This window comes from Labrus mixtus, chromosome 12 (assembly GCF_963584025.1).
Source record: "Labrus mixtus chromosome 12, fLabMix1.1, whole genome shotgun sequence".
Classification (NCBI taxonomy): domain Eukaryota; kingdom Metazoa; phylum Chordata; class Actinopteri; order Labriformes; family Labridae; genus Labrus; species Labrus mixtus.
This window is the reverse complement of record NC_083623.1, coordinates 1,470,926-1,490,225: the sequence shown is the minus strand read 5'-3', so window position 1 is coordinate 1,490,225 and position 19,300 is coordinate 1,470,926. Positions and strand designations below refer to the sequence as shown.

General features: G+C 40.5%; 1 protein-coding gene across 3 annotated transcripts; it reads right to left on the bottom strand.

The window, feature by feature from the left end:
* Positions 1-7,142: 7,142 nt before the first annotated feature.
* On the bottom strand, positions 7,143-18,612 carry LOC132985433 (beta-taxilin-like). 3 transcript variants are annotated; one of them, XM_061052804.1, is made up of 11 exons: positions 18,488-18,612; positions 14,862-15,072; positions 14,374-14,446; positions 13,955-14,037; positions 13,600-13,770; positions 12,276-12,470; positions 11,970-12,089; positions 11,010-11,084; positions 9,521-9,613; positions 8,972-9,067; positions 7,143-8,130 (listed from the first exon to the last, which is right to left on the bottom strand). In XM_061052804.1, the coding sequence occupies exons 2-11, from the start codon at positions 15,060-15,062 to the stop codon at positions 7,207-7,209; spliced, it is 2,031 nt and encodes a 676-aa protein (XP_060908787.1). In that variant the 5' UTR covers positions 15,063-15,072; positions 18,488-18,612; the 3' UTR covers positions 7,143-7,206. The 3 variants fall into 3 exon arrangements, with proteins under 3 accessions (XP_060908787.1, XP_060908785.1, XP_060908786.1); XM_061052802.1 differs by having other exon boundaries at positions 13,955-14,040; positions 18,488-18,611; XM_061052803.1 differs by lacking the exon at positions 11,010-11,084 and adding an exon at positions 10,888-10,962 and having other exon boundaries at positions 13,955-14,040; positions 18,488-18,611.
* Between the last annotated feature and the right edge of the window lie 688 nt (positions 18,613-19,300).

Below are 19,300 nucleotides of genomic sequence, written 5' to 3'. Positions count from 1 at the left end.
ACCATTTTCACACCGCTGTCGCTCACCACTCGTATTATAGGTCGTCTACTGATGGAGAATAATGTCTGATAAAAAGTAGAAAATGGCGCTGGCGTTGTCAGTTCTTGATCTTTTAGTGGAAAAAGAAAAGAAGAGGAGGAGGAGACAAATAAGGAGAAACCGCACTAATGGGTGAAAGCATGGAGACTACAGAGACATGCTCAAGGAGCTTTACTGAACCTGAGAGGAGAGCTGGAGAGAAATGAAACCTCCCAACAGCCAATCAGAGAGATTCATCTCACTGACCGCCAACGCAGACTCAACATGTCATCAACTCATCATGGCTTTCTGTTGCCTTTTAAATAATGTTTTCATCTAATATTATTATTATTTATTTTGCCCTTTGTCATGATGTTGTCATGTTTGAAGCACTTAGAATGGCCTTGTTTTCTGAACCCTAAGGCGGACAAAGCCCTCACCTCTTTGTTGATTCTTCCTTTACATAAATAAGTAATGTTTTAAAATAAAATATAATCCCAAAGCGCTGACTTTTCACAGTCCAACTATCGAGTGCGGTTAAGTAGATTGTCCAATACCTAACCCTGCAGCAGCAGTGTCAGGCATTGAACATGATAATAAAGGAACAGTCACTCATGTTAATACTTAGAGGCATGAGCTTTAGGAACATATATACTGGAAGACATGTCCTCACTTTGAGTTAAATAAGCATGGTCCCCACAAAGATAGACGAACAAGAACACACACACACACACACACACAGACCGAGCTCCCCCTCGGTGGGATATGGATTTCCTCTGCGGTGTATCAGCTGTCAGACAGAAACATGAATCTGACAGAGGTGAATGTGTGCGTTAAACGAGCTAATCTTCCCGTTCAACACACATTTTCACATCAAACACAACGTCCTTCTTGAGCTGCTACACCGAGAATGCAAGAAAGATTAATTCACACGAAGCACATAAAACCGCTGCTCTTCCAGAAATAAATGAATCTGAATGAGACTGAAGATGATTTATTAGTTTTTTAGGCCCATGTTGTGATGTTGTTTGAGTTTTTGGACCTCGATAGCTGGGTTAGTTTTGTACAGTTAGCTTATTCAAGGACATGTTTTCACTCTGACCAAAGGCGGTTTGAGGGACATTTTATCAGGCGGCAGCAAACGTGGTGTGATTTTAATAAACAGAAAGAGCAGTCAGAGGGAGAAATACCCTGCAGATTGTTTTTTTGTATAAATTGTGGTTAAGCTCTGAGGAAAGTGAGAGTGAACCACAGCAGTCATGCAATCTCGTGATTCGCTCCCGATGTGTTTTTCAGTCCTTCCTTTTATGGATATAAAAATGAAGAGATTTTTTCTCTACTTCTGTGTTCATCGTTCTTGCACAGAAACACCACGACGAATTCCTCGCATGTGTAAAATTACTAAGCAACAAACCTGATTTTCTTTTTCACTCTGATTCTGAATATGATCTCCACATAAGTGAAGAAAAGAACTTCATGCAAACTCCTCCAGAGGAGCTGGTCTCGCTGTTTGTCTTTGTTATATTGTTCAGTGTATAAGTGTGTATGAATGGATGTGTGTTGGACCCCAGGAAGAATAGCCGATGCGTATGCTGGTGCTAATGGGGATCCTTAAAGAAAAGAAAAAGGAAAAGATCCAAGCCACAGTCAGAGTGATTCCTTATGAATCTGACCTGCACCAGAGGAGCAAACACAGCAAGACTTTTCGAAATGAAATGTTCATTTTCCTGTTTACTTTGTTCTACATATTTCCGACTATGTGATGTAAATAAAGCAGGTTTGCTTTTAGGGATAGGAGATTAGATTTTGTCGATGCTGAAGAGAGAGAGAGGGCCAGCAGGTGTTGGTGAGTGTAATAAATACTTTGATGCTTGAGTGGATTAAAGAAAGTTTAGCAGGTACAACGTTAATGTCTCTCATCTCTTTTGGTCTGTCAGTGTAATTTCCCACATTGCATATGTTTTAAGAGGCTTGACACAGAAAATGCAGCTCAGCTTAGTTTAATCACCAGCTCTAGAGAAACTTTTCCTCCTGCATGGCGGCAGGCGTCAGGTATGTTTTCTGCAGATAGCCAAAGAGACTCAGGGATGTTTTGCATTTTCCACCTGCATTCGTTGATTCAGTATTTCCATTGACAGCATTTTTAAAATTGATTTGTTTATTTAACAGGGACACACGCAGTGAACATTGCTTCATATATTAAATACAAAGTAGATGCCATGCATACAATAATTTGCTATCCCTGTCCCTGGCTCGGCTTTTAGGATTACAATTCTACAATTCACTTAGCAGACTCTTTTATCCAAAGCGACGTACATCAGAGAGTAAGAACAACACAAGCAAGGATCTAGAAAAAAGGGAACAATGTCAGTAAGAGCAAACGATCAGCTTTGAGTCTGATTGGACACACAGGTGCTGACAGGAAGTGACCAGAGGCAAAGCACAACATTGAGGGCAGTTCTTGAGAGCTCTAATCAGTATAGAAACCATCTTATAAGTCGTCGTTATCAAACAAAAACCATCGTCATTACCATCATCATCATCAATAATATGGAGACCATCATCATTAAGTTAGTAGGTATTCATAAAGAGCTGGGTCTTTAGCTTTTTCTTAAAGGTGCAGAGGGACTCTGCAGATCACATGGAGTTTGGAAGTTCATTCCACCACCGGGGGGCGACAGAGGAGAAGAGTCTGGATTAAAACAGAATTATTAGACTTAAAGAAATACAGAAACAGTGATGCTGTACAAACACAGACATTATAAAGTCAATACAAACAAGAGACTAAATAAGACAAAACTGATAGAGTCACAGTGACAAATAACCGAGTCAGGTCTGGCACTAGAGATGAAAATACAGTTGCCCATTTAGCAAGAATAGACCCTGTGAATGTCAAACATCTGTACATATCTAGATATATGTTCTTTGTTCAAGTTGATGCTGTACTTGCTGAAGAAGTAGAAATGTATTTATCCTAAATGTGATCTAGATTTTTTAACATAAAGCTACTACTTTGGGTTAAGTTTCAAGCTTTTAGTGAAAGACATACTGTTTGTTTGTTTGTTTGTGAATTTAGGGTCCAAAAATGCACTCTCCATTTAACAACTTCCAGAGGATATATTCACTAATGCTCCAGTTTATTCTTTACCTTATCACATGAAGAGGACGAAACCAGAAACTTGTTGGTTGTTTTCGACAACTTTAACTTCCCTTCTCTGTCTTTATCCCTCAGCACCAAAGCTATGTAAATGCACCTTGAGATGACACATTATCAATGGCCTTAGCATATTTTAAATCATGCAAATAGCTGATTTGCATTTGAGCCAAAAACAAATGTCTTGTGTGTTTTAAAGGGGAATTGACACAAACTATATCCAGGGCTCTATGTTCACATATACTATTTGGCTTTATTGGAATCGCCTCAGTTGATTGCTTCAGCCTTCATCTGTTCTTTATATAATATTTTATTATAAAGCAGATTATGAGCTGTGAAATCAGCTTTAAGGGCAGCATTGTAAACTTTTGGAGTCAATCAAAATATGTCCAAAAGTGAATTTCTATAACCACCCCTTGCATCACACAAATCACCCATTCAAACGTTAAACAACTATGCTTTGTTTTACTATCTCTCTGTCCCTGGCTCAAATCACTTTCATGAATAGTGGACATATCTGTTCTTCTCGGGAAGTGATGAAGTTGTCAGCCAAACAGACGAGCAGAGAACAAAACTACAACCATCTCTCTGTCTCTCTTTCTCTTAGATGTTCTGTTAATAAAGGCCATTTTTGTTCTTCCAGAAAGATGATGAAGATGTCAGCAAAGCAAAAAGTGTAACAAGCTGAACTTGCCATGACAGCACAGAGCACCATGACTGTCCTGTAGCTCTGTAGCTTTGTTAACTTAAAAAAAAGACATATCAAATTATTTCTGTAAACGTGAGGTTTGGTTTTGAATGCTTAACTTATCAGACAGAATTGTTAATAACTGCCTTATATATCTTTGAACGGACTCAGAGGATGCTGCAGGAGTGTTGACAGCAATATATAATATGTTCTGCGGTAGGAAACCTCTGGAGCAAAGTCAAAATAGCTTGAACCTCATTTTCATTTACATATCAAAACATATCCAAGTTAGAGCTGCAGGGGGTTACAAATAATAAAACATCTGCTTTATGCAAATAGATTTAAAAGATGAAACCAGAGTTCACCTATAGGTATTTAATTCACCACCCAGATTAGCCAACCTAAGCATTTATAACTTTAATGTTAGGCCAAGATTACTACCTCAATAACCCATACTGTACATGCTTATCAGACTGTCACTGCCTCTTTAAAGATCTATGCAGACCCATTAAGTCATCTCTGTCTTTAGGTTGAAACACTTCAAAAAAACCTTTCATGTCATCCATGAATCACACACCCCTCTTTCATTTCTCTTGCCTTATCTTCAATTAGACATTTATCTTACACTCTAAAAATCCCTTTGTACCTCCCCTTCTCAAGTGTTTCCTCCTTCTGAACGTATTTTATCAAAATGGCTTTCTTATGCATGCTGAGACGTCCCCTTCATTTAGTAAGTGCCGAGCACATAGCAGAGGAACTTCACATCTCGTGGTTTCTATTTCATGCTGTTACAATCACCCCTGTCCCCTGCACTCATTAATAGTTTTGAAATTACATATTCTACAAACTTTGCAAATTTGACATGACTTTGAGTCATAGAGGAAATAAAGTACTCTTGTCCTTTGTCTCTGTTTTTACCTTTAGCTGGTTCCTGCCCAGGTGTAGGAGAGAAACAGAAACCGTGCAGATGCATCGATGATTTTCTCTTTTTGTGGCGACTCAAGGGAGAAACGGCATTTTTTTCTTAGTGATGGATTACTTGAGTTTAGGAAGTGCCGCAATGTGTTACTCATTTCCACAAAAATGTAATCTGAGTACTCTAACACATTGGTTCCCAACATGTGGTCCTGGCCCAAGATCTAGGAGGGTGAGGGGGGGAGGTGGGATGCAAGGTTTTGCCTGCTCTGATGTTGTCAAAATTCAATTTGCACATACCAATTTAAATCCCTTAGGACATGATTTTTTTAAAGGTTTGCATGAGTTAAAACGTGTGTAAACTTGAAACTACCAGCTAACAAATGTGCTATCTGATCTACTAACGGCGCGCAGTGAGGATTGAATCTTTTATATGAGCAAAACAAAACGCATTGTCCCTTTAGTGCGTTTGTCCTAATAAATATGCAATATGGGGCGTTTCTGCCCTACCGTGCAAAATACTGGGAGGAGAAAATGCAAATAAGTTAAGTTAGTACATGCATTGCGATTTACCAAGCCGGACAAACACTGACAGTGTCTATATTTAACACCTAGACCTATTAAGATTCATGTGTATTTCTGTCGACCATGTATCATGTTTTTTTTCTGGATTGGGTCCTTGTAGGTCTAAGCACTTCTGAGATAAAAGGTGGAGGGGCGTCAAGGAAAAAAGGTTGGGAAACACTGCTCTAACGGATTGCTTTGTAACATGTTATCCTCAACACGGTTAGACCTTAGAAAAAAAAGAATATGAACAAACACATTTACATATTATATTAGATGATACAATGCAACACAAAGCACAAAAATAAACAAATGAACAGCTAGTTATGTTGTTGGTTTTGTTTCTTTAAAAAAAGAAGAAGCTGTAAACACCTACATTTTGACTTCTTTCAGTGTAAGAAGTCAAAACTAGGACTTGATAGTAAAGCTAAAACACTCTTTATAGTCATATAAAACCTTCAATGTGCCTCTGTGTTTCATTAGAAGTAACAGATTCAGTGCACAGAATAATCCAGAGTGAAACAAATGGCTGAGGCACTTACTCTGTCATGTTAAATGTTTCAGTTCCCTGCAGCTCTGTGATAAATAGAAAACTGGTTGAGGAACATAATAAGGTCTGACTGCAGTAAATCTGTGTCCAAAAAGCTTGAAATCATCAAAAAAATACCTTGAAAGTCAGGGGGAACCTCCACCATGCAATACTGATGTAACATTAAAAAAAACAAACACTGTCTCTATCTAGTGGCTGTCAGGTTGTACAGCAGTCTGAAAAAACATCTAAACAGGTGTTGAGAGAAAACAGCTCCACCTAGTGGAGATTGTGTTGCACTGCATCATCAGAAAACTATTTCCAAGTTTTGGGAGTGAGGATGGTGATGCAATTTATATTTTAGTACAACTGCAAATTGCAAGCAACCTGTGACAATGCTTCATTAGGTGTGTGTGTGACTTCATGTTTTTCTATCTATGTGAGGACCAGGCAAAGTTTCAAACTTTACATAAGGGGACCGACTGAAAAAAGAGAGGTGATCTTCTGTGGTCATCACAAGGACTATTTCAGGGGGTCATCATTAATTGTATTGTATAGTTTAGAGCTTTTGCTAGTGGGCAATTCTTTTGAATGACTGAGGAATCTCATGATGACTGATGACGTTTATTCTCAGATGTGTATGACCACAGACTGAACGCACGCCAAAGCTACATTCTCTGTGCACCTAATTAACCTGCTGCCTTGTGTTTTATGTTCTCCAGTATGTTCTTCTCCACGCTTTTGTTCATATTGTGTTTCTGTTTTTTAACGACTAAAGAGTACAGCCTAAGTGCACTTATTTTGTAAGGGGTCCTGGGATAACTTATGTCATGATTTGGCTCTTCAAATAAAAGTTGACAGATTGATCGGACTTGACTGAATGGATGTAAAAGTGCTCATGTGTAAAATAAGTCGCAGACAATATTTGGAAAAGGAATACAAAATTTGAGCTCAACATTTTGAAAAAATCACTTTATTGGGGTCGTATTGGGATTTCCACTTTACTGCATTGTACTAGCAAAGTGAGGACAAAACGAACTGTACTTTTGTCAACATTTGATATTTCTGAGAAAGATCTTGTGTTCAATACGATCATTTGTACCTCAGCAAGGTTTTTGATACCCTCGCCAAAACCTCAAGTTCACAAAGACTTTTAAACTGTTAGATACAGTCAGTTTTATGTTTGTCCTCTTCTGGCTTTTGGACAAACTAGATAAACTAAGATTTTAACCTTTGAAAAGATGGAAAGGTACTCATGACACACACACACACACACACACACACACACACACTATTCCCTAATTATTTAACACACACATCTTCTGCATCATCTCAGTTTTAGCTAGCATTCTTGGTATTCTTCTTCTTCTTTTTCTTTGGAGTTTGCTTCTTGGAAGACTCTGCATTGGAGGGGGCAGCAGTCGTTTTAGGTGTGTTTTTGGAGGGTGGAGCTGATTCTGACTCGGTTGGTGCTTCCTCTGGTTCTTTCACTGGTTCAGCTGGTACCTGTTTGTCTTCCAATGGGACCGCTGGTTTGATCTCAGCCTCCGTAGCTTCTGGTTTTGTGTCCGTTGGTTGGCTGATCTCGACTTTCTCTGGCTCAGTTGTCGAAGCCAGTTCAGCTGGTTGTTGCTGTTCTGGTGTAACTGGTTGCACCTCTTCGTTGTTGATCGGGGTTTCAACTTTTACTGCTTCTGGTTCTGCGTTGGCTGGGGTCATTTCAGGGGTGTTCTCGACATTTGTTGGAGCTTCTGGTGTTATCATCGCTGGCTTTGAATCCTCCTCGACAGTCTCCTCAACCACCACCTGCTCAGGGACAGAAACCACTTCCTCTTTGACCTTAGTTTTGGTTGTGAACTGCATGAGTGCAGAAGCCGTCAAATCTTCTTCAGTGTCTGAATCTTTATTGTCTTCTTCCTCATCGTTGCTTGGTGTTGCCAACAAGGAGGCAGCGAACTCATCTAGCTTGGCCTGCTGTTCTCTCAGACGGGTCATATCCTCTGTTAATCTGGGGTCCTCCTCCTGGATCTGCTGGAGCTCCTGGAGATCATCGGGGGACAGCAGGGAAGCACTCTCAGGGACGGGGATGTCTTCACTGGTAGACCTGAGGAAGATTTTTGATGGCAGGTTGGAGTTAGCTTGGCGGACGTCCTTGATCTTCTCATAGAGGACGCCTCTCTCCTCCTGTAGGGCATGGCATAACTTCTCCAGCTTTTGAATCTTCAGGACAAACATTTCGTACTCTTTGTTTTTCTCTGATCTCTGAAAGAAGAAAGCAGACAAATGTATCAGAAACAAAGAAGAATTTGATGTGATTAGTGTATAAGCCGATGCAAAAAAGAACAAACTTAGATAAAAAGGGTTCAAATACAAAAATATCATTAATTTATCATCTTCCACAACAAACTGCGAGCCCTGTCATATACTGTAATCTACTCTCCATTTTGAAAAATTACGGCAAATTGAGGCTAATAACCAAAAACTTCACTGGAGGAAACTTGAAGTAATTTCCAACTCATTGTGTGTAAAAAAAGAATGTCGAGGAATATACATTCAAACTCTAAATTGACAATCAATCTTCTTTAAAAAAACACAGACAAAAGACAGGTGTATACTTCATTAGGTAGAAACAAGATCATTTACATGAAAACAAAAAACTTAGCAAGAGAGGACCCAAAAACATGTTCACTCAGAGGCATGGTTGAAAAACTGTGACTCCCTTTTCTCGCTGCCGATGATTACCGCCTATCCCAAGGTGCTCAGGTGATGTAGCAGCGGAAGCAATGTTTACCTGACTAACAGCACACACACTATAACACACTTCAGAGTGGCGACAACAATGTCATTTTCTCTGAATATATTTGATCAAGTCACAAGATTAAATTCAGATTCACCAGGTCAAATCGTTTGTGATTTCATTTGGTGTCACTTTGTTGTTATTCTACAAGTCAATCAACGTTATATCCACAGCAGAGTAGACAACTTTCTATAAGTTGGTCGTCAAAGTTTGATTGTCACAATGAAAAGTTAGTGTGGTTCCATCAAGACTCAACAAGACCTTCAGTAGGAATTTAAAAAACAATGATGATCAGCGGCAACTCACCTCTTCAATCATGTCCGTCAGAGCCTTGTTGCAGTTCTCAAATCTCTTCTTCCACAGATTTGACTCTTTCTCCATTTTCTTCATCTTTTCTGACATCTGAAACAGAAAAGAGTTTAAATTACAATGCCGCACTGAGAGTATTTCTAGGACCTTTCTGATTGTTAACTTAAATTAGATTGAAAACAGAAACACATCAAAGGAGCAATCTGTAAGATATGAAAAATAACCTTAGATCAGACATTAAGGAAACATGTTGAAGTGCTGGCTTCTCTGACAACAATGCAGCAGCCAGTATGTCCTCCTTCTAACTTTAGACAGCTCTCTACAATGTTTAGAATTTAGACTGCAGTACCCGTTTTAACCACTAGGGGTCAGAGTTACATACTGCTCCTTTAAAACTAGAATATTCTTAAACACATATGAGAATATGTCATCAAATCAATATTTGATGCACAGATTTTGTAAAGATGGTATGCAGTGAAGACAAACTATATGAGGCTGAATACATTATTCATATCATCAAGGCTTTAAAAAGTGGTCAACACCTACATTTTCCATCTCATTTTTGAAGCGGACGTAGATTTCGTTGCTCTTGGACAGTGTCTCCTGAAACTCGTCAAACTTCTGACCGTAGAGAGTCAGCTGTGGGCAAACAAAAGAAAAACAGAGTCAGACTGAAACACAGAGCCAATGAAAATTAAACATTCAAATGAGCTTCAACGCTCAAAGCTCAACTCAAAAGTGACCCGCAATCATTTAAGAGGAGTGGTGGAAGGTAACATACATAAACCTGACTATACTGTACTAAAGTAAAGCTTCTGGTTCTTTTACTTTAGTATTTCCTTTTTATGCTACTTTATGCTATAACTTCTCCTACTTTAATAATTTTATTAACTTGTGCCGTTTTGGATGAAAATCATTCTCAAGGACAGCCAAGTGAAGGCACATCATTCCCATTTTAAAGAAACCAAAACCTGTTTTTTTCTGTGACTGGTCCTCAAAGTGATTAATTACAAATTTCACCAGTCATTTATTATGAACCATGCACATTGCTGGAGGCAATTAATCATTCATACTTGCAGAGTTTTGCAATCAGGGTAACAAATTGGGAAGTTCTCATTCACCAACATTCAATTCAAGCTCTTAAGCCATAGTATTTATTTTTAAAATTCCCTTAAAGGTCACATATTATTTCCAAAACATGTGTGTGAAGTTTCTTGTTCTAAATCCACTCTGATCCTGTATTTGATCATGTCTATAAACCCCTCTATTTCAGCCCTGCTCAGAACAGGCTGTTTCTGTGTCTGTACCTTTAAATATGTAAATGAGCTGTGTCTGACCACGCCCCCTCTCTGGAAGGGCTTGGGTGTACTCGGTCTTTCTTGCTCCATGTCCTATTGTTTACGGTGAGAAGGCAGACTCAGAGGGCAGAACAAACACCTAGCTGTGGGAGTGTCACCCACCTGGGGGAGGGGCTACTGCCCTTTGTGATGTCATGAAGGGAAAATCTCCAAACGGACTGTTTGAGTACACATTTTCTGAAAAGTGGAGCAGGCAGAAGACGGAGGGGATGGACTTTTCTCATCATTGGGGGGTTTGTAGACGGACTAGAGACACATGTTAGGTGAAGTGGATTTTGCATAATATGTGACCTTTAAGAAAATATCCAAATTTTAAATAAATGGAAGACATTTTGAAAGTTATTGTAAGTTCATCTGTGAGCAGAAAACATTCAGTCTGTATTAGTAATAGTGTAATAGTATTAGTGTAAACCTCTCGGTTTTTCTCTGTATCTGTTCAGAAGGATCAGAAAGTAAAGACTTCATTGTCTCATTCCCTCAGTTACCTGCTTCTTCTACAAGGTGTGCTACCTGTTCCTCGTCTTCAGCATGTTAGTTTTGTCAGTGAATATTCACCTGTGCCTGCATGACAGTCCCCTGCTCTCTGTATGTCTGAGCCTGCAGTTTCCACTCAGCAGCCGTAACCAGTAACTGGTTAGAAGAGAACAGACGGAGACACATTACAGACGATTCTTTACCTTCTTCTTCATGGCCAGCTCCTGCTCCTTCATAGCGAAGCATTTCTTTGTTTTGTCAATAGCCTCCCTAAGCAACTACGGCGACAGAGACAATACAAAGTCAATCTGAGTGGCCTTCATACATTAATGTGTTTTAAAAATGATTCAACAGACATGAAGATGATCACATTGTTGTTTGTAGTTATGTTATTGAACAAAGTTGTCAAAATCTTGTCCGAGTTTTTACAAAAGTCAAAGCAAGTTGAAAGTATGAAAAACAATAAAACACATTAAGACAACAACATTAACAATAAATTACAAGAATTAGCTCAGAGATGTCAAACTTTGTTGTTCGGTCAGTGTGGGTAAAACTAAGGTCTCGATTAATCGCTGGATGTCAATAGTTAATCGTAGTGTTGTAGTACTTGAAATCGGTCTTGGTAACCGAGACCAGGACATACCTGAGACCAGAGTGTCCAGAGACCAAGACAAGACCAAGACCAAGACATTTAGGGATCGATACCAAGATCAAGACCAAGACCATAAATATCACAGAAAAATAATTATCTTGTGTTTAGGGGGCGTGTCACTAACTTAGACCGAAGAAGGGATAAAAATCAAACTACAAATGAATTGAAGTTATTTGTTCTTTCAGAAAGAGTCGTTTTCCTTCTAATCACAGTAGTAAAAATAGCCGATCAGTGGTGGTCTTGATTTAAAATCCAGAGTCTGCCCAGTCTGAGACCGAGACAAGACCGAGTAAAAATGCTTTAGATTCCGAGACGAGACCTTCAAAAAGTGGTCTTGAGACCAAGACCAATTTCAAGTACTACAACACTCAATACTCAAGTACTTGCTTTTTTTAAATCACATACTTACAACATTTCATGGCACTCTGATTCATTGCTAAACATCTCAGAGCCATTAAGTCATTGCTGATGTGAGTGTTTTCATTGGATGTTCCAGTTTGTATGAACTTACATATTCTTTCTCTCTCTTGTGTTTCTCCTCGGCCTCGCTCAGCAGAACGTTGGTCTGCTGCAGTTTAGCTTCAGTCAGTTTGTGCTGCAGGTCTCTGCGCTGGTTGATCTTCTCCATACTCTGCGGAGACACGACATGTGACATCTTTATCCATAAATCTGTTTTAAAATCTTAACCACCTGATGTGTTATTTGGTTTCTTTAATGTCACAAGACACGCAGAAGAGAAGTCAGAAGAGATATTCAGTCAACAAAGAGCGATATTCATATTGCAATGGCTGCAGAAGCATTCTATAAACGTCCTCACCTCCTCTCTCATCTCACACTGGCTCATCAGACTCTCCAGTTTCTCCGTCAGGTTGGTGTTTTCACGGCACAGCTTGTCGTTTCTGGAGCTGTGCTGCTCGATCTGATCTTGAATTTCGGTCAGCATCGTCTGGAAGTGTCCGGTCATCTCCTTCCTCTTGTCCTCGTCCTCCCTGCAGCGCTTCAGGGTCTGATCCTGCACGGGGCGGGGGATAGGAGAAGGATGGTTAAAAAGAAGTGTTTGATGCTATTTCTACTTCCTGTAACTTAAATGTGTTCTGTCTATTTTCCTGCAGGATGTTTCCTCCCTGTTGTAAAAAGGATTTAACTTCATTAACTGCTTACTTCCCCGAGCACTGTTTACCTTTTTTTGTTTACTTTTTTGCAGCTATGAAACTATCCGACTAACTTCGTAAATTTGTTGTAGCATTATAATCTAAAAGCTTTAATTTCTCTATGAGATAGTCTCCCTGAATCCCAGAGGCATCTGTCGCCCTCTTGTGGTTGTGATATTCATTGCCCCTGTTTGTTTGGTTCGACAGGTGATAATGATTGTTTGCTGATTGCCTCACTTTAGAAAAAGGCCGTTTGTCTCCCCCCACATTTGCCTGAGGAAGATCTTTAGGATCAAACGTTGTCCTGTTTAAAATAAAGTTGGTCATTGGCAGCTGGGCAGTGTGCAGACCTTTTCTCTTTTTTTCAAACTGAAGGTCAACGTTGTGTGTTGTTCCCAGTGAAGGGGGGCTGTCTACCCAAAGCCTCAGAGGAGAACGTATTTTTATTTGTTTTCCTGTGATAACAAGTACATTTTGTTTGTTTTTTAACGAGATCTTAAGATCTCGAGAAAACGGTCGAAACTGACTCGTCATCATTGGAACCCAGCGTCGTTACCCCAAGGTAACGAGAAAACAAACCAAATGTACTTTTTGTCACAGCGGAAGAAAAGTGTTTATGCATGACCACTAAAGGGCTTCCATAGTTAATTTCTTGCACAGTTTACCTGTTATTTTTGATGGACTAATTTCTTCTCTTACGCACCTTTCTTATGAAACATGTGTTTGTAATCTTCAGTACTTTTAAGTAGTGTTAATCATTCAAATACAGAGATTGTGTCCTGCTAAAATGTGTGGTAATGAAACGTATCGAAGGAGTACATTTTGACGACTTTAATTTAAGCCTTTTAACGGTTTATTTGTGTAATGGCGGTGTGGTTATAGTAATATCTCAGGGTCGAGTGAGGCTGTGACATCCTAGAGGAAATGTAGATGGACTTAACACCCTGCAGTGCACAGAGAACAGTAGCGCCCCCTGCTGTTCTCACATACCCTCAGCTTGCTGTAGTGACCCTGCAGCTCTCTGCACAGAGTCTCCAGTTTGCCGCGGGCGGTGACGCCGCTGCGCCTCTCGGCCTGCAGCTGCTGCCGCTCATCCAGCAGGAGGGACATCCTCTGCTGCAGCACACACAGCTTCTTCTCGTCGACACGCCGCTGGGCTGCCTGTACACACACACACACACATTCACACAGAGGTGGAAATGGTTATATATGGTTATAGCTCTTGTGAATCTGCAGGATGACTATTGTATTAGATGGAAAGATGCCCTGGCAGTGAGAGACCAGTTTTCTGATCAAGTCGTTTCATTTGGGTATAAAAGAAGATCGTCAGTTAACAGACTCTCACCAGCTCAGCATGTTGTCTGACCAGGTCTTCAAGCTTCTTCTCGGGGGAGGGGAGCTTGTTCAGACTCTTCATGATGAGAGACACTTCTGAGGACACACAACAAGTAGAAATCTTTCAACACAGAGTTACCATTTACTCAAATTGTTCCAAAATTGAGAAGGAAATGTCCCCCTGTAGGGTGGCTTATACTTGCATGTTAAATTAGCATTTTATGTACTTTGTGCTGTTTCTTTACTGTTGTTTCTTGGGTCAGGTGTATTGTATGTCTCGGGTCAGTTTTATGTGCGACTGTAGATGGAAATCTGGAACTCGTTAAATCTGGTGCAACCATCTTCTCGTTTGTCTTTGTATAAATGATCATTGCACACCGTCCTCTGATGAATAGAATAAATGAAAACGATAGGCTCTTGCATCCTCACCTGACTTTATGTTAACTTTGATGTCGTCTTTTTCCTCATTCTTCATCTTCTCCATCTCTGCCTCCACCGCACTCTGAAAGATTCAAAACAATACAAACATTGAGCATAGCGTTAGTTCCGACAGGCCATGTACTCACGCTCTGCTATCACGCCAGCTTTTGATGACAGCTGATCTCATGGGAGCCCTCATCAGCTGACGGCCAGCTGATTGGCTTCAAAGCGTACTATTGGATAATCACACTCATGCCGCCTTATTTAAACTACTCGGGCTGCCTACTCTTTGCTGCTCCCTCATAAATCTCATGCTGTTGTCATTGATGCTCTTATTGGGTTTTTGAAGCCAAAGTGGTCCTGACCGTCTTGTATATCCATAAATCGATTACACTTTATCTCTTCAGCACTTGTGATGTTCATAACCACATTCCCACATTCCAACAGAAGTTAAAAGTTTTTTTTTTTATGTGAAACAGTGTCACCACCTGCCGCACCTGTTTGTCCAGCACGCTGGCAACAGATCCGTATGTGCTGATGATGTCCTCCAGCTGCCTGTTGAACTCCTCCATGGGGTCGAAGCAGTCGGAGGAGGGAGAGGAGGCACAGGCTGCAGGAGGAGCGGCCTCCTCACCTTCTGTGCTCTCAGTGGGCTGGGGGGGAACCATCACCTTGGCAGCTTTCACCGACGTCTCCATCCTCAGCTTTCTGGCATTTGATGGAGAGGGAAAGAATACTGTTGAATATTCATTCATCCATCCATCCATGCAATTGGACTTTTATTGTATCTGACTGTATCACAAAGTGCTCAGCCCTCACAGGTTTATAAGACACCAGAAATACAGCTGCAGTGGTCCAACAAGTCATTATAAAGTTGGATGTTTCTTTTACAGCTCAGTCTTAAATAGTGCATTTTTCCTTTTCGCCAAGGTTTGCAGATAATATCTGTTTTTAAAAAGGTTCATATTCTTAAGCACCACTCATGTTTTTCATAACCATAAAACTGGAAAAAAACAACAACATTAAAGGAAAACATTTTATGAAAAAGTACATCCCTGATGTCATCTAGACGGGACAGAAAAACTGCGATCCGCCAAGAGTACCTTTAAATGTTAGACAGCCACTTCAGGGTTCAGTGACACAAATGCTAAAGGTACCTTGTAACAGCAATTAAAGGGTACCTTTCATTTTATTCTAAAATTACCCTTAAGTCTTAGTTTTGTGGAACCATCTGAACAGCTGCAAAAAATAACGACCTGGGAGCAGGCCAAAAGTGCACTGTGGAACAAATACTGAAAGATTCCTTAATCGGACGTTAGATGGTACCACAAAACAGACCAGGGTACCTTGAAGTTAACAGATACCAAACAGACTTCAAATTGTACATGGTGCAACATATCATTTGTTAGGAATTGGTCCATTACACCATTCATACAAAATAATGACATTCACCATTATGCAGATGATACCCTAATTTATCTTGCTCTGTCAAAGAGAAGCTTCCGTCCCACAAATTTTCTATTTAATGGATTTAAGTGAATCACAGACTAAGTTTCCATGTTAAACAATGAGGTTATTTTTTTGAAAAAAAACTGCTGATAGCCGTCCAATGACAGAGAAAGCTGAACACGTCACACCTCGTCTCAGGTCTCCATAGTGGCTTTAATGTATCACAAAAAACAATTTAAAGTCTGGTTGCCATGCCTTTAAATCTCTCTATTGCTTTGGACCAAAATAAACCTCTGACTATCTAATACCACATAACCCCCTCTGAGCCTCTCAGGTCATCAGGTGGAGGCAGCTGAATGTCCAGTTATTGCAAAATACATCGAGACCTCAGAGCTGGAGCAACTTAAAATTAGACTTTGAAACCTTGTTTATTAACTCTTTATTTTATGTTTATGTACACAGCCAGTATGTCCTCCTTCTAACTTTAGATTCTGCTCCTGAATGCTCTGGATTTGTTTGGACCAGAGAAGGTAGGCACTTTTAAGACCCCCCCCCCCCCCCCCCCCCCCCCCCCCCCCCCCCCCCCCCACACGGCCGTTTTGGACGCCCCTCGGTTTGTCAGATATGAGAGCAGTTATCAGGTCAACAGGTGTTGCAGCGATGGAAGCGGTCAAGAGAAGTGGTTCAGATAGAAGTGATTGTACCCGACCTAAAAAGCCTCTGCATGTTTCTAATAAGCTGGCTGCACAGATTTTGGTGACCCCCCTCATCTTTTGGGGGACTCCGTCCTGCTGCAAATCTGTTGCCTACACACAGAATAAAGTAATTAAATTCACCATTAAGCTCCAAATTATAATTTCTTTAATCCAATCATCTTTTTGAAATATGATTTTTCATATTGTACAATGTGATTACTGTTTGTGATTGCAAGGTGTTGCTTTCCCAGATTTACGCAATTTATGTGTGTGTGTGTGTGTGTGTGTGTGTGTGTGTGTGTGTGTATTGGAACATATCCAGAGTGTCCAGTGCCTGTTTATCTTCTCAGCTATGTTGCGACATGACGGCTGCCTCCATTATTGTATCTGGTGAGTTAAAATTAGCCCTCTGATCCAGGCAGCCCCCGTTCTGCCTCACACACACACACACACACACACACACACACACACACACACACACACACACACACACACACACACACACACACACACTGGAGACCACACCTGTTGTAGTCACATCTATTCTGAGGGTTCCCAAATACGGTCAAAGTGCAGCACATATACTGTCACCACACACACATAGAAACTTGTGTTTGTTTTTGTAAATGTTTTCATTAAACTTTTTCATGTCACACAGCACCGTCTTAATGCCAACTAAATCATGAAAATTAGGCTCCACCCACAATGTCACGCAACCAACCACAGCATCTCCTCCTGTTTGTAATTTAAAGCCATCAGCGGCATTGAAATAAACAACTTGTTATTCTGTTTACATACTCAGAATTTCCAGGACAGCTCATTATAAACAGATAACATATCTGTCCTTTCGGTGACACACATTTACTTTTAAGATCCACAGAATAAATTTCACTACTTCATAAACTGCAAAAACAACAAGCCAGTCTCCTGACAAGTCCAGATAAAATTCATCTTATCGCATCTTATCCAAGATCTTATTTCAAGGTATAGAGAGTGGAAAAACAAGTGCTTGCAGTATGCAAAGATATCTACCAATCCCTCCAGCAAAATGTACTTAAGGGTCTTTAAATGAGATGAATGATGCACGAAGACTCACAAATAAATAAGCCTCTTTGGGCTCCAAACGATGTTTTCTGGACTTGAGTTTGTATATTTATTTTCTAGTCTTCTGACGACTCTTTCACACCGCAGGTCACACCTCCACATTCACACCCTGATGGTAGAGGCTGCTGAGTGAAGAGTCCATCAGAAGTAACTCATCCATTCATACGATACCGACTAAGCAGCGGGAGCAACTTGTCAAAGTGTCTTGCCCAAGGACATATCGGACATGTGGCTGCAGGAGCTGGGGATCGAACCACAGACCGACTCTACCAACTGAGCCATCTGTCTAGAACACTTTGAAGAATCTCAGAGTGATTTCACAGTATATCTAATAACAGTGTCAACAATGTCTCCATTTTATTCATAGCAATACATTCGGCTGAACTTCTGAATATGAACCAAGCTTCAATCTGTTGACTCCAAAACCGAGCAGTGAATTTTGCTGTTATTTTCTAAAGTGTTCAGCAGGTTTCTCAGAGAGTCTGAAGCGTTTTCTGTCGAGCTCGCTGGCTTCAGCTGTCGCTTATCCTGGATCTCTGCTTTAAAGGCATGAACAGTGACAAAGCAGCTCATGGTGTCATGGCCGCCAATAAAGAACCGCTCCATGTTTTTCCAATGTTAGAGCATTAAATCAAAATTAAATGTGATATCACTTGGTGTAGAGGAATAATTATGATTCCTTAATGTACGCCGTAGGCCGTTTTAAAGCCTCAAGAGAGTAAAAAAAAGTGTTTTTCCAAACATCCCACTCAAGATAAGAAACACTAAAGTAGCAAAAAAGACGAAATCTGTGATTGACATGCCAGTAAGTTGCTGTTTTTTGTTGTGTTGAAAATCAGTAAATGTGAGTTTTAAGAGGCTGAAAAGAGTCTTACCGGAGAGGAGGTGAAGAAGAGACAGAGAGGGTGCAGAGGAAGGGGAGAGAGAGAGAGAGAGAGAGAGGTGGAGGGAGAGGGGAGGGGTCTGCTGACAGGACGAACGACAGCTGACCCCCAAAATAACCCGACAGGCTCAGCCCAGAGACGTGTGTGTGTGTGTGTGTGTGTGTGTGTGTGTGTGTGTGTGTGTGTGTGTGTGTGTGTGTGTGTGTGTGTGTGTGTGTGTGTGTGTGTGTGTGTCCTGACTTCTGACTGTGAATTAAAGGGACTGCTTGGTCAGAACTACCTGTCTTGTAAGAAGATTTATTCAAGCGTTCTGTGAGATGTAGAGAAGTTAGAGCGGTTTGTGCAGAAGGTCATTAGTCCTCTTCAGTAACTGGAGGTTTGTATATGTGTGGATGTGTTGTTAAATGGTAAAGTGTGCTTTAAGCAGGTAAAAAAAACACCTGTATCTGCTTTATTGGCATGAATGTAAAAAAAAAAATATTGCTAAAGCACGGTATGACAGAGAAAATTGGATTCCCAAGGCTGTCATGTGATCTGGGCGGAGGCTCTGGACACCAGCTCACTTTCCCCCCTATCCTCTGGTATGGACATTACGTCATGAAAACCTCATGCTCGTCATAGAGATGCTCTGATGTAGAAATGAATGTGTTTCATCAGTGGGAATTATGTAAGTGGTAGTAGTAGCAGTACCAGCTGCAGCCAGCTGGTGGCAGCAGTGAGCCATCAGTCTGCTTCATCATTTTATTGAAATTCATCAGAGGACCCACAAACAGACTGACAAACTCACAAGACCCATTATTACCT

Bases quoted from the DNA above. Each gene is read 5' to 3' on its own strand.
- LOC132985433 (XM_061052802.1), bottom strand. From the start codon at position 15,062: ATGGAGACGTCGGTGAAAGCTGCCAAGGTGATGGTTCCCCCCCAGCCC. The intron at 11,085-11,969 runs GTAAGTTCATAC...CTGTCGCCGTAG, and splicing joins ACAAGAGAGAGAAAGAATAT to TTGCTTAGGGAGGCTATTGA. The intron at 9,614-11,009 runs GTAAAGAATCGT...GTTTGCCCACAG, and splicing joins AGCTGGCCATGAAGAAGAAG to CTGACTCTCTACGGTCAGAA.